This window comes from Nicotiana tomentosiformis, chromosome 9 (assembly GCF_000390325.3).
Source record: "Nicotiana tomentosiformis chromosome 9, ASM39032v3, whole genome shotgun sequence".
Classification (NCBI taxonomy): domain Eukaryota; kingdom Viridiplantae; phylum Streptophyta; class Magnoliopsida; order Solanales; family Solanaceae; genus Nicotiana; species Nicotiana tomentosiformis.
The window spans coordinates 86,781,915-86,796,165 of record NC_090820.1 but is presented as its reverse complement, the minus strand read 5'-3'; the positions used below and the strand labels follow the sequence as shown (position 1 = coordinate 86,796,165).

Sequence of the window (14,251 nt, the reverse complement as noted above, 5' to 3'; positions counted from 1 at the left end):
CCACATTTTCTGCCTTCTCTGCCTCAATCAATATTGGAGTTTCTAAAGTATGATGTTCATGTGCAACCAGTTCCGGTCCATGGGGCGGTAACAAGCTATTCAAAAAGCTGTGTTCAATACAATAAGTATTTTCTGTCTCTACCAAATTGTCAATGGGTACTTCAAATCGCCTCGCTAAGCGAGTGATTGTAGATAGAAAATACAAGCATTTACGGTCCTTGAAACAACATTTTATGGGCAAATGCTGTTGAATAGCATATCAGAGTATGACCTTTTTCTTATCATAATTAGATACATTAACATAAGGGATCAGACGTGAACTTACAAACTTACCCCAAGTGCGTGCCGTTTCTAACATACATGAACAAGCAATATTCAAAGGTTTGCCCCTTGTCCCTGAATTAACTTTTACTCCATTGGGACAAATAAATTTCGCAGCTTCTTTCATGAAGTTGAAATTTTTAGCTTTCATCTTAACTCTAATTTCTTCATCATCAACATCACTCAAAGAATATAATTCATTCAAAACCTTAGAGTTAAAATTAATAACCTTACCTCGCACTGTTGCTGTCAAGGTACTCGTAGAATTCAAGCACAATTTCTTTAACATAACCCCTTGGATTTTTCACGAAGGATTCCCGCCGGAGAGATCTGATGTTCTTCAAAATTTCACATACCTTTTCGGCTTTTCTCCATCAGTTGGCAAAAAATTCATTCCACATTCTTCCACTATAGTTCGAGTTATTCCAGAGAATATCTCAAGTGCCAGTTCAATGTGTTGTTTCTTAGAAACCTTACAAGAACTACATCCTGAAAGGGTTCTCTTTAATGAGATCATTTTTTTTCTTGAGGGTTTGAGAAGGAGAACTAGAAGATTGAAAGGAAATCTATGACAAAGAGTTAGAAAATAGAAAAAAGGGAAAAGAAATTTACTACTGGTTGGCGGCCATGGCTGAGGAATGTTGGTGTAGAAGGGTGGTGGGCGGTGGCTTTTTGGTGGTGGTAGGTGAAAGCAACAGGGTAAAAGGTTCAAATTGGATGTGGGGTTTGCTTGTTTTGTTTCTTTGGGAATGCTACGTTAGGTAAAACTTATTTAAAGCAGATTTTTTCCCTTTTTTCTTATTTTTTTTACAAAACTATTCCATAACATGTCTTAAATCACAACGTGGCTTTCATAATCATTTTTTAAGTTGTAACATGTTATGGCTGATATTTGATTAGTTAAAATATCTTCTTCTTTTCTTTTTTTTTTTTATAAAACATATACTAAGATTATAATACTTATGTATAGTAGTAAACTTATACATATTTGCTACATTAGTCCAATAGTAGTATATAATAATTTTCTTTTTAACTAACTTAAAATGTGTAAGACGTACTACTAATAGTTGATAATAACTATCTACATATTATTATTATTTTTTAAGTAACATTTATATATACACCCAATTTTAGAAAGATTAGAGTACCTAAATTTTTTTGTTTTATTTTTATTTTTTAATACTTGTACTAAGGATTAAATTCATATGTATAATTTTGTATATAAACATAAAAGAAAAAATAATATCACTACGGTTCATTAGTTATATAATAAAAACTTAAAACAAATAAATAAATATACACATATATATGTACGAATCTAAATATTCTGTAGTATTTTATTTTCTTTTTTTCGTTTTTTTTTTTAAAATATTTTCTTAGATTTACTCATATTAGTAATAAAAAGTACTAATAATATTCACAAACAAATAGAAAAATATAGTTTAAGTTTAATGTCGTCAACTCGACTTGAATTTTTTTTTCAAGAAAAAAGAATTGTTGAAGCATGTTTCTCAAACATTTTGGTCGCATAAGTTTTCAATTGATGTCCATTTACCTTGAACTTTTCTCTACCATCTATGTGTTGTATTTCAATTGCACCATAAGGGGTAACATTTGTAACATTGTAGGGACTTGTCCACTTGGACTTTAATTTTCCAGTAATAGCCTAAGTCAGCTATTGTAAAGAAGGACAAGATCTCCACTTTTGAAGCTTTTTTGTCTGATCAAATTGTCATGCCACTTCTTTGTTTCTTCCTTGAAAATTTTGGCATTTTCATAAGTTTCTAACTTTAATTCTTCTAACTCATTAACTAGAAAAAATTTATTTCTTCGAGCAAAGGTTAATTCAAGATTCAGTGCTTTGTAACAATCCAACCGGTCGCTTTGAGCATTTGCGTTCCGTTCAGCTATTTGAAATCTTAAGCAGTATTGTATAATGAATTATGACTTGTGTAATCGTCGGTTTTGGTTTTCAAGTTATTCGGAATTGATTTGGAAGAATGATTCTCAACTAAGAAGCCTTCAGTTGGAAGAGTTGACCAAGTTTGAGTTTTGAGCATTTGACCACGGATCAAAGTTTTGATGGTTCCGTTAGGTGCGGATGGTGATTTTGGACTCGGGCGTATGCCCGTATTTACATTTAGATATTTCTAGAAGGTTTCGGCACTACTTGGCAAAAGTTAAAAATTTGAAGGTCAGAAATATTCATAAATTTGACCGAGAGTTGACTTTGATGATATCGGATTCAGATTGTGTTTCCTGGAATTGGAATACCTTCGTTGTGTCATTTGGGACTTGTGCGTAAAATTTAAATTTATTCCGAGTTGATTTGATATGTTTCGGTTCGAGTTTTGGAAGTTAAAAGATTCAAAGTTCATTATGTTTAGTTTGAGATGTGATTCGTCGTTTCGATATTGTTATGTATGATTTGAGGCTTGGAATAAGTCTGTATTATGTTATAGTACTTGTTGGTATATTTGGATGTAGTCCGGAAAGGCTTTGGATAAAATACGCCAAGTGTATCAATCTTCTCTATCAACGATTTTTCTCTCTTTCTATCTTTCAGTACCAATCCGAAATTCTTTCTCCCTCAACAATCGCGATTTCTCTCCATGTTTTCAAGCACAATTTTGTTCCTAAATCATGCTCTCTCACATATAGGTAAGGAGTTTTAGGTAGTTTTTGCTTAGTTCGCTTTGAATCTTTTATTTCACAATACTAAGCAATTCAGTTTCAGCCATTGTTAGGGTTTTGCAGAGAAATAGAATTTTTGATGTTAATGGCTGACTTAAGCGCTCCGAAGAGGGTAACTCGAGGTATACCAACTACTGACCTCAATTTTGATGGGCCATCTTTTGATTTGCGCATCACTCAAGACAAAGATGTATTTGCAGGCTCTCTTTCTGCCATGGCAGCCGAGAAGCGAAGCAAACAAAGCAATGACCCCATGCAACCATTGAAACAAGATGAAGGTACAAAATCTACTAAAATAGCATAGGTTGTTGAAGTTTCAAAAGTTTTCGTGCACACCACAAGTATAGAAAAGAGGAGAAAAATCAGTGATGTCGCTTCGGGGAGTAAAGGAAAAACTTTAGCTAAAGGCGAGCATTCAAAATCAGTGAAGGAGAAGGTTATGTATCTGTTTTTTAACTTATAAATATATGTATTTTGTGTATTTTGAAAATTTTGACATTGTAATTCTATTTGAATTTGTATATCTGTGAGTTTTACCTATACAGAATACCGTTTTTTTGATTTTTTTTTTATACATTATACCTTTGAGATTTTTGATTCTTTTTTTGCTTGATACATTATATTTTTCTGTACAGTCTTTGATTGTGGTCGTATTTGTATTTAACTGTAGTTGAATTTATGCCTTAGTCCAATTCTTGTAATGTATTTTTTCAAGCTTGTATCTACTTTTTATGTTGTATTCAAAAACTCAAAGTTTGATACATCACATGCTTCATCCTTTTGATATAATGTATGCTTCATGTAATGGCATGTCTATGTTAATTTTTGCAGAAGTAATGCATTTGCTACCGTATGTGTAACTTTTTTTAGCTTTATTTAGATGATTTGATTGTATTACGTAATTAATATCACCTTTTGTGGTTTTGTATGCGGAATTGAAATTCTTTGTTAAACACCCTCCTACCTCATCGCCAGACGTGTTGCTACACTTACACTGATATAATCTCAGACATCATAGAAAAACTTACCGCACAACAGTATAAACTCTTTGGTCAAATCTGTTTTGGTGTATTCCTCCATATGCAACATTATGAAGTTCAAGCACAAATGTTCAGATGCTTCATGGTGCGAGAGTTTGAAATAAAGATCTCTCGATGCAATTATTATACATGTAAATGGTACCACATTGCGCTTTATACTTAGGGAGTTTGCTATAGTTACTGATTAAATTGTGTTGGTGATGAAGCAACACAAAGAAACCTAATAGGCTTGTGAATACATATTTTGCAGGAGCTAAAATTGTGAAAAAAATTGCTTTCTAAATTTCTTTAACGATAGGATTGGGACTTTGATAACAATGAAGATGCTGTGAAAATAGAATTGTTATATTTCATAAATCCATACCTATTGTCTAGTGAGAAGAAAAGCACATCCATTCTAAGGATTCACTTTGACTTGATTGAGAGAGAAATATTGTGATTACCCCATTGTCAAATCTATATGAGAAAAAGTATTATAGGATTGTTGGTATGCCTCTTGCTATGCAAGAATGGTCGTATGAGTGTTGTTCAAATGTTGAACCCAAGATCGTGTCCGAGTTGATAATCTAATTCCCAGAATTCTTAATTGGAAGTCACAAGTGGCTACTTTTTGAGTATTCGATGAAAGGCATGTTCAATGACAAGGAGAACCCGATAATTAGTTCTTATCAACCTTACTAATATATATATATATATATATATATATATATATATATATATATATATATATTAGGCTAAATACATATGTAGCCCCTTAAACTTGTTTATTTTTTTTATTTAGACACATAAACTAAAAGGTGTACCTATTGAACACTTGAACTCATATTATATTGTGTCAATTGAACACATTTTTTGCAGCAATCCAAAATACTTCGTGCGTGAGGTTCAAATGTGGTTGACGTGGCAGTGTTACAAATGAGAAAATGACACATCAGCTCACATTTTTCTTCCACCTTCCCTTTAGGCTCCTTCATTAAACGCCCAATCCCCACGTGAAAATACCATATGCCATCATGACGCCACCACCAGCAAACTACCCCATTTTTTTATTAAACAGCTACCCACTGCAGTCCAACTTCATCATTCCAATATACTCCATTCTATATTCTTTTATACTACATTTTACATTATTATTTTAAGCTTAAATTCTAGCAGAATTATATACCACAAATTTCAGTAAACTAAGATCTATGAATCTTGTTGATTCATGGGATCAAACTTGTTCAACTTTTAATCATGCCATACCCAATAAAACCTTCAAAGCATTCATGAATAGGTGTGTCAATGGTTATTAGGAGTGGGCATAAAATTCAAAAAATCGAATTCCGAACCGGATCGAATTAGTTTGGTATTTCAATTTTCGTTTTTTCGGTATTTCGGTCTAATTCGGTATTATATTTTTGATATTACGGTACGGTCCTCTGTATTAGAATCTTGAAATTTCGGTATACCGAATTACCGAATTTTTAAAGACTTTTTTTTAAGTTGGACCTATAGTTAGCTACTACACTTAATGCCCAGTGCCCTAACCTAAAAGTTTTTAATATAATTCCCAGCCCACTGCCCACTGCCCACTCCAGCGCCCCAACCCAACTGCCCAAGCCCACTCTCTATTCAATTAGGGTCTAAACTCTAAAGATTAGGGCACTAGCATTAGGCAGTCACGAACTCAGTTCACTCCTTAGTTCTCACTCCTCAGAAAGTCAATTCCGATTTAGGGCCATAGTTTCATAAATTCCGGGCAAACGAAGACCAAATACAGAAAGAGATCGGCTGTTGTTGCGATAGTTTCACAAATTCAGAAAGAGATTGGCTACTGTTTCAGAAGCTTGCTGGGACTTCAAAGAAATCGACTGCTAATAAAAAATCAAAGGTATGTTTCTAGTTTCTTCCATAATTTGTGCTAGAACTGCTAAAGATTGACTCTTTTTTTTAAACCTTTTTACCAGTTTTTATTTGTTTTACCTTGAAATTAGATTATTGGGTATTTGTGTATGTTCAATAAAATAAAAGTAAACATTTTGGCTGAGGTGCATTTTGAGCTCTTGTTGTTCCTTAAACAGAGCTGATTCATTGTTCGTTGAGTTCTGAATTTTGAGTTGATCCGTTGAAACTTTAATTTCTATATTGTAATTCCTATTTAATGTCATTTCTCTGTTTGATTGCTTTGTTAGCCAAATGCTAATCTGTTCGCCCCTGCTTTATAGCTTTTTCTCTGTTTGAATAGCACAGAGAAAATATTTCATACTTGAGTTATAAGCTACTACAGTAAAAATCTTTCATACTTGAGAATGTCAAAAAGTATTACAAAAAGTTTACCTGTGTTTAATTACAAGCAATTTTATGCAGCATAAGATTCCTATATGTCATTCCTCAATTCAACTCTTACGGCCTTAATGACAGTTCCTTGACCAGGAATAGCACATGCCTCTTGACCAGGACCATTCTCCCTATTTCTGACTCAACATTGGTATATACAATGTTCTTTCTATATATTTCGTGTTTATTGGAAGCTTCATTTATCTTAAAGTGCAAGTTCTTTACCCAAAAGGAGTTGTCTTTGGTTCATTTAATACTTGAAAAGTGCACAATTCTGATTTCTCTTTCATGTACATATTGAATCTTTTAATTAGTGTTTGTGTGTTTATATGTAGATTTTCAGTATCATACTTTAAAGAGAATATCTTTTTAAACCATAGTACTAGAAGGTGTTTCTTTCTGGAATTGCTCTAAGTAATGTGAGTTGTTTTTATAAGGCTGAAATACTGCCCTATGGTTGAATCCATACAAATAAATTTTTCACCTTATTTGTATAGATGGCAGATGAAAGTAGAGTAAGTGATGCCGGTTCAAGTGAAAGTTTACCTATTACTGAAGATAGCAACACCAACACCATTGATACTCAAGATTCTAAGAAAAGAAAAGCCATGCAACCTAGATCCGACGTTTGGAATTATATTGATAAATTTGAGGTAAATGGGGTTGGTAAAGCAAGGTGCAGATATTGTAAGCAAGCTTATGCTGCTAATTCATCTAGGAATGGAACAACCGGATTGAAAAATTATTTGACTAGATGCAAAGAATACCCACCTAATATTGATAAAGATAATAGTCAAACAAAGATAAATTTTCAATCTTGCCAAAATGATGGAGGATCACAATGCTCATTTTGAGGATGTATTTGAACTTTATTGTCATTTGAAAATGTGTTTAGTTAGTGAGGATGAGCATTTGAGAAAAATGGTTGAGCGGATGCAAAAAAAGTCAAAGAAGTATTGGGGTGAGCCTGAAAAGATGAATAAAATAATTTTTATTGCTTCCGTCTTGGATCCACGTAACAAATTTGAATATGTAGAGGGAGCACTTGAAGAACTTTTTGGGGAGGAAAAGGGGAAGAAAATAAATGCTGAGGTGTATGCTTATATGAATTCTTTGTGTGAAGAGTATCTAAAAAAGTATTCAACTGGATCTTGTCCTCAATCTCCATCTAGTTCTACTTCATCTAATAACACATCTAATACATCTAGTGGGAGTGTTATAACTGCATCTTTAATATTTTATGTGTATTTTAGTTCAAAATAATATATCATACTTGTTTATTTGTATGGCATATTTGGTCGAATTATCTTTAGATATGGAAAATAATTGAAGCACTACTAGCATTGTTTGATGTATAGTTGCAACTTGCAACTTGAGTGGTAAGTTTAATACTATATTTGTTTGGTGATATACTTTTGTAATTTGTTTTATTATCATCAAAAAATAATATTCCAACTTATGATTTATCTTTTTTTGTAGGTTCAACAAGTGCAATCATGCCCCGTGCTCCTAAAGTACGCTCTCATATTTGGGAATATTTTGAGGTGAAAGAGGATAACGGAGAAGTTCGCAAAGTAGAGTTCAAGCATTGTGGTCGGGTCTATAATGTTCATCCAAACAGAGATGGCACATATGGTTTAAGGAAGCATATTAGGTGTTGTCTTGAGCGTCTTCCTGAAATCCGTATTTAGAAATTAAGACTAAGCTGATTCGAGACTATTAGTGTAAACTTGAATTGAGGGATGCCCTCTGTCACGACCCAAAATCCCACTAATCGTGATGGCACCTAACCCAACCCGTTAGGTAAGCCAATTTTCATCTATCCAATGCCAATGAAGTTAATTAAAAGAAAATATCTAAAACAAATACATCTCCCCAAGAACTAGTAGTACAAATCATGAGCTTCTAAGAATAGAGTATACAAAGCGAAAATGAAATAAATACATAGTCTGTTTGAATAATACATAAACAGAGCTTTTATAAATCTAAGGCTAACCTGAACAAGAGGTAGTTAGAACAGGAACGCAGGTACATCTTCAGATCCCGCAACCATCAAGCACAGCAACAACGACAGCCAATATCTACACGCAATATGCAGAAGTGTAGTATCAGTACAACCGACCCCATGTACTGAGTAAGTAACAAACCTAGATGTAGGTTGAAAGCAGTGACAAGCTTCTACCAAGGTCGGGTCCAAAACCACCAGTTCACAATAGTCCATAACAACATAAAACAAATAATACCAGAAGAAACACAGAGATAAAATGCTCAACCAAATCATGATTTCAAAAATAATAGTTCTTCCTTTCAAATACATCAGTAAAAACCCAAATCGTTTGCCGAGGTTGTCAAAAATATGAATAATTTGAGAACGGTAATTTTTCCAAAAAATCATTTCGATAATAAATAAAATATATCATTTTCTTTCCAGATAACCAGTGTAAAATAAATGCATCACTATGCTCATCTGTCAACATGCGTGAGAAATCATGAATAATATGATACTGTACAGCATGAGAAAAACACATCTCTATGCATATATGTCATATGTGAATGTCAATGCAATGTATCTTAGAGATTGTACTCATGTACTCACACTCTCAGAGTACTCAATCTCAATGTCTCGCATTCTCTCTCACTATGTTCATCATACTCAATCACTCAGCGCTATATAATACCTGCTGCGGCGTGCAGTCCGATCCCTGTTTATAGTCGACTGCGCTCACTGGGGGTGTACAGACTCATGAGGAGCTCCTACAGCCCAAGCGCTATAAGCACGGACAACTCACGTGCTGCACGAACAACTCACGTGCTATAATATCATATATGGATCTGCACGGACAACTCACGTGATGTACGGACAACTCATGTACTATAATAATATCTGGATCCGCACGGCTAACTCACGTGCTATAATAATATCTGGATCCGCACAGCCAACTCACGTGCAATAGTATAATATATATAAAGCCAACATGATCTGCTGCGGCGTGCAGCCCGATCCAAAAATATCCTCACAATCAGGCCATCGGCCTCCCTCAGTCATTAATCTCTCCAGTCTCTCTTTCATGGGCTCACAATGTCATGAGAATAGCCCAAAAATGATTATATAATGTATCAATAAATAACAACAGAGACTGAGATATGATATGCCATGAAATAAATATGACTGAGTACGAATTTTCAATTTAAAATAAATATTTTACAATAATATGACCTATGTGGGTCCCAATAATACTGGTATATAGCCTCAACATAATTTTTTAATATGCTTTTCAGCTCAATTTCTTTAACTCATAAAATCGCATGGAAAATGCCAAGATCATTTAACTACAAAATTTCATAGAAACAATTATTTCACAATTTTTATAGTGCACGCCCACATGCCCGTCACCTAGCATGTGCGCCACCTCCCAACAATTCACGAAATACATATATTCAGGGTTCATACCCTCAACTCCAAGATTAGAAGAGTTACTTACCTCGAACAAGCCAAATCCAATACCGAACAAGCTAAACAATGTTTCAGAAATCCCATTATGCGCGTATCAACTTCCAAACGGCTCGAATCTAGTCAAAATAATTTGATTCAGCCCACAAAAATTATAGAAATTAATTCCATATCAAAATACTAATATTTTCCAAAAATCCGAAATTACACCCCAAAAATCACCCGTGGGGCCCACGTCTCGGAATCCGACGAAAGTTACAAAATATTTACGCACATTCAATTACGAGTCCAACCATATAAATTTTACTCAAATCCGACATCGACTCGACCCTCAAATCTCCAAATTAAACCAAGAGGATTTTCATAATTTTTTCCAACTTAATTCACCAATTAAATGTTAAAAACAACCATGGATTCGGGTAATTTAACTAATATTGAGTTAAGAACACTTACCCTGTTGTTTCCTCTGAAAATCTCCCAAACATCGCCTCAATCCGAGCTCCAAATCGTTAAAAATGAAAAATGGTCCCATTTTCTGAACTAAAACTTTCTGTCCAGACCTCTCTTCTTCGCGAACGCGACAGGTCCCTCGCGTTCACGAAGCACAGAATGTGCTTTCCAACATTTGCTCTTCACGAACGCGAGACATTGTTCGCGAACGCGATGCTTTACGGAGCCCTTCTTCGCGAACGCGAGCTCCCCTTCGCGAACGCGAAGGCAAAAAAACCCTACTATGTTTCCTTTCGCGAACGCGATACCTCATACGTGAACGCGATGCACAACCCAGCTTCTCTTCGCGAACGCGAGGCCCTCTCGCGAACGCGAAGAATAAATCTTGCCTGCCTGAAATTCCTCTTCGCGAACGTGAGGGCCTACTCGCGAATGCGAGGGCCTACTCGCGAACGCGAAAGAGAAAATCCAAAAAATGCAGCAACAGATATCAGCAATCTCACCAAGGCCAAAAATGATCCATTAACCATCCAAAACTCACCCGAACCCCTCGGGATCTCAACCAAATATACCAACAAGTCCTAAAATATCATACGGACTTAGTCGAACCCTCAAATCACCTCAAACAACGCTAAAATAATGAATTACACATAATTCAAGCCTAATGAACTTTGAAATTTTTAGTTTCTACCAATGACTCCGGAACCTATCAATTCACGTCCGATTGACCTCAAACTTTGCACACAAGTCATAAATGACATAACGGAGCTATAAAAAATTTCAGAACTGGATTCCGACCTCGATATCAAAAAGTCAACCCCCCGGTCAAACTTTCCAAAATTCAACTTTCGGCATTTCAAGTCTAATTCCACTACGGGCCTCTAAATAATTTTCCAGACACGCTCCTAAGTCCAAAATTACCATACGGAGCTATTAGAATCATCAAAATTAAATTTCGAGGTCGTTTACACATAAGTGGACATCCGGTCACTATTTTAACTTAAACTTTAAACCTTGAAACTAAGTGTTCCAATTCATTTCAAAACCTCACCGGACCCGAACCAATTGCCCCGGCAAGTCACACAATAATTGTAAAGCCCAATTTGAGCAGTAAATGGAGATACGGGATTATTGTACTCAAAATGACCGATCGACTCGTTACATTCTCCCCCACTTAAACATGCATTCGTCCTCGAACGTGCCAAGAGTTGTTTCCAAGCCATCAAATCATTGTTCCATCTTACCACACACGTAATCGGGGGTGAACTCACGTCACCCTATTCCATATAAGCTTGACAACACAATACAACTGAAAATCATTAATTTAACCTTAGCCCAAAAACCTTGGAGTTTAATTTCCAACCTTTAGAATTTCTTTCAAGACACAAATCTTATATTTATACACCGTATAAGTCTGAACAAGTTGCATTGAACTATAACTATAACCACGGATATGATCAACTAAAATATTACACAACTCGCATGCTCGTAGCACCATTCCTGATCGCAGTGACTACTCCAAAACCAACCACATACTAGTATGCCTCATACCAAAATTAAAAATTTAACACCTAACCATGAAATCAAATTGTCAATAGCAGACTCCCCCACTTGGATCAAAGCCATAGATTAAAACACTCCATAATTCACAATACCCATACTCTATTACTGTCATAATATCGTAGTCAGTTCAACGAAACTTCTTTTCCAACTCATGCAATGCCAACCATAAAAATACCCCAATCAGCCGCTAAGCTCGCATTTATTCTCTTGACAATCAAGTCAACCTTCTCAGCTAGATTCAAATTCAAATCTCCACACCTACGTCCCGTAGGCAGAAAAGAAACTCTCTACTCAAGTCATAATGAATACACCTATGTAGATTACTCCGCAGGGGATAACCCACCTGCTTAACCTTAAATTAGTATCTTGTTATACCCTTTAGCAGTCACAATTTCTACGTAATGATTAAATCTTTCTAAGTCCAAACTTATTAACAAGACATAAGAATTTGGTCTGTCCTAAAATTTAACAATGTGAAAGACCTTTCAAAAAATTCGTTACTCGAGACTGTTCGTCACAGCAAATCGAAAATCAAGCACCCAATGTCTTTTCCTTTACATTTCAAGGAAACACTTCTCGTCATATTCCAATCATCTTAACACATCCCGCGGTCACATCATACCTATCACACCACCATTCCACTGCTCATCGAGCCACAATTTCCACTGTAAGGTCATTATCGGACATATAAGTCCAATTGTACGAGTTACAACTGAAGCTACCGAGCTTAAGCTGCGAACTAAACCTGGCCTCAAGTCCTCCAGACTGGCCCATCACCAAAACACATAATACACATCTCAAAACTCATTCATAGAATCACAAGCCGGCGATGCACAGCTGATACTGAGCGCTCATGTGCGCATACGAATACGTGGAAGAAATTCAAAGAGTTATATTTCGAGTTGAATCAATTTCGCATGATAAGGAAAGAAAGATGAGAAGTATATATCCTAAATGCCTTGTAGCCTCTCGAAGATAAGTATGGACGTCATCATACCGATTCGCAAGACTCTACTAGACATTTGCTCATGATTTATAGAACCTATGAACCTAGAGCTCGGATACCACCTTGTCACGACCCAAAATCCCACTAGTCGTGATGGCACCTAACCCAACCCGTTAGGTAAGCCAATTTCTATCTATCCAATGCCAATAAAATTAATTAAAAGAAAATATCTAAAACCAATACATCTCCCCAAGAACTGGTAGTACAAATCCTGAGCTTCTAAGAATAGAGTATACAAAGCGAAAATGAAATAAATACATAGTCTGTTTGAATAATACATAAACAGAGCTTTTATAAATCTAAGGCTACCCTGAACAAGAGCCAACTACAACAGGAACGCAAGTACATCTTCAGATCCCGCAACCATCGAGCACAGCAACAACGACAGCCAATATCTGCACGCAATGTGCAGAAGTGTAGTATCAGTACAACCGACCCCATGTACTGAGTAAGTAACAAACCTAGCCGTAGGTTGAAAGCAGTGACGAGCTTCTACCAAGGTCAGGTCCAAAACCACCAGTCCACAACAGTCCATAACAACATAAAGCAAATAATACCAGAAGAAACATAGAGATAAAATGCTCAACCAAATTATGATTTCAAAAATAATAGTTCTTCCTTTCAAATACATCAGTGAAAACCCAAATCGTTTGTCGAAGTTGCCAAAAATATGAATAATTTGAGAACAGTAATTTTTCCAAAAAATCATTTCGATAATAAATAAAATATCTCATTTTCTTTCAAGATAACCAGTGTAAAACAAATACATCACTATGCCCATCTATCAACATGCGTAAGAAATCATGAATAATGTGATACCGTACAGCATGAGGAAAACACATCTCTATACATATATGTCATATGTGAATGTCAATGCAATGTATCTCAGAGATTGTACTCATGTACTCACACTTTCAGAGTACTCAATCTCACTGTCTCGCATTCTCTCTCACTATGTTCAGCACACTCAATCACTCAGCGCTATATAATACCTACTGCGGCGTGCAGCCCGATCCCTGTTTATAGTCGACTGCGCTCACTGGGGTGTACAGACTCATGAGGAGCTCCTACAGCCCAAGTGCAATAAGCACGGACAACTCACGTGCTGCACGGACAACTCACGTACTGCACGAATAACTCGCGTGCTATAATATCATATCTGGATCCGCACGGACAACTCACGTGCTGCGCGGACAACTCACGTGCTATAATAATATCTGGATCCGCACGACCAACTCACGTGCTATAATAATATCTGGATCCGCACGGCCAACTCACGTGCTATAATAATATCTGGATCCGCACGGCCAACTCACGTGCAATAGTATAATATATAGATCCGCACGGCCAACTCACGTGCAATAGTATTATATATATATATAAAGCCAACATGGCCTGCTGCGGCGT

At 35.8% G+C, this 14,251-nt stretch overlaps 3 protein-coding genes and 1 long non-coding RNA gene across 6 annotated transcripts in view; 2 read left to right on the top strand and 2 right to left on the bottom strand.

Moving 5' to 3' along the window:
* Positions 1-14,251, bottom strand: part of LOC104112747 (branched-chain amino acid aminotransferase 2, chloroplastic-like) — a 178,243-nt gene that overhangs the window by 79,820 nt on the left and 84,172 nt on the right. The window lies entirely within an intron of this gene.
* The window catches only part of LOC104100173 (uncharacterized), a 37,390-nt gene that overhangs the window by 12,653 nt on the left and 10,486 nt on the right, over positions 1-14,251 (bottom strand). The gene's annotated exons all lie outside the window — the stretch shown is intronic.
* On the top strand, positions 69-3,617 carry LOC104100172 (uncharacterized). Of its 3 annotated transcripts, none has more exons than XR_011410995.1 (3): positions 69-1,082; positions 2,299-3,137; positions 3,216-3,617. It is a non-coding gene; the product is annotated as an uncharacterized lncRNA (long non-coding RNA). The 3 variants fall into 3 exon arrangements; XR_687186.4 differs by lacking the exon at positions 69-1,082 and having other exon boundaries at positions 1,672-2,982; positions 3,059-3,137; XR_011410994.1 differs by lacking the exon at positions 69-1,082 and having other exon boundaries at positions 1,672-3,137.
* Positions 6,872-7,228, top strand: LOC108945827 (uncharacterized). The gene has a single exon (XM_018772098.1). It carries the CDS (start codon positions 6,872-6,874, stop codon positions 7,226-7,228), a length of 357 nt encoding a protein of 118 aa, XP_018627614.1.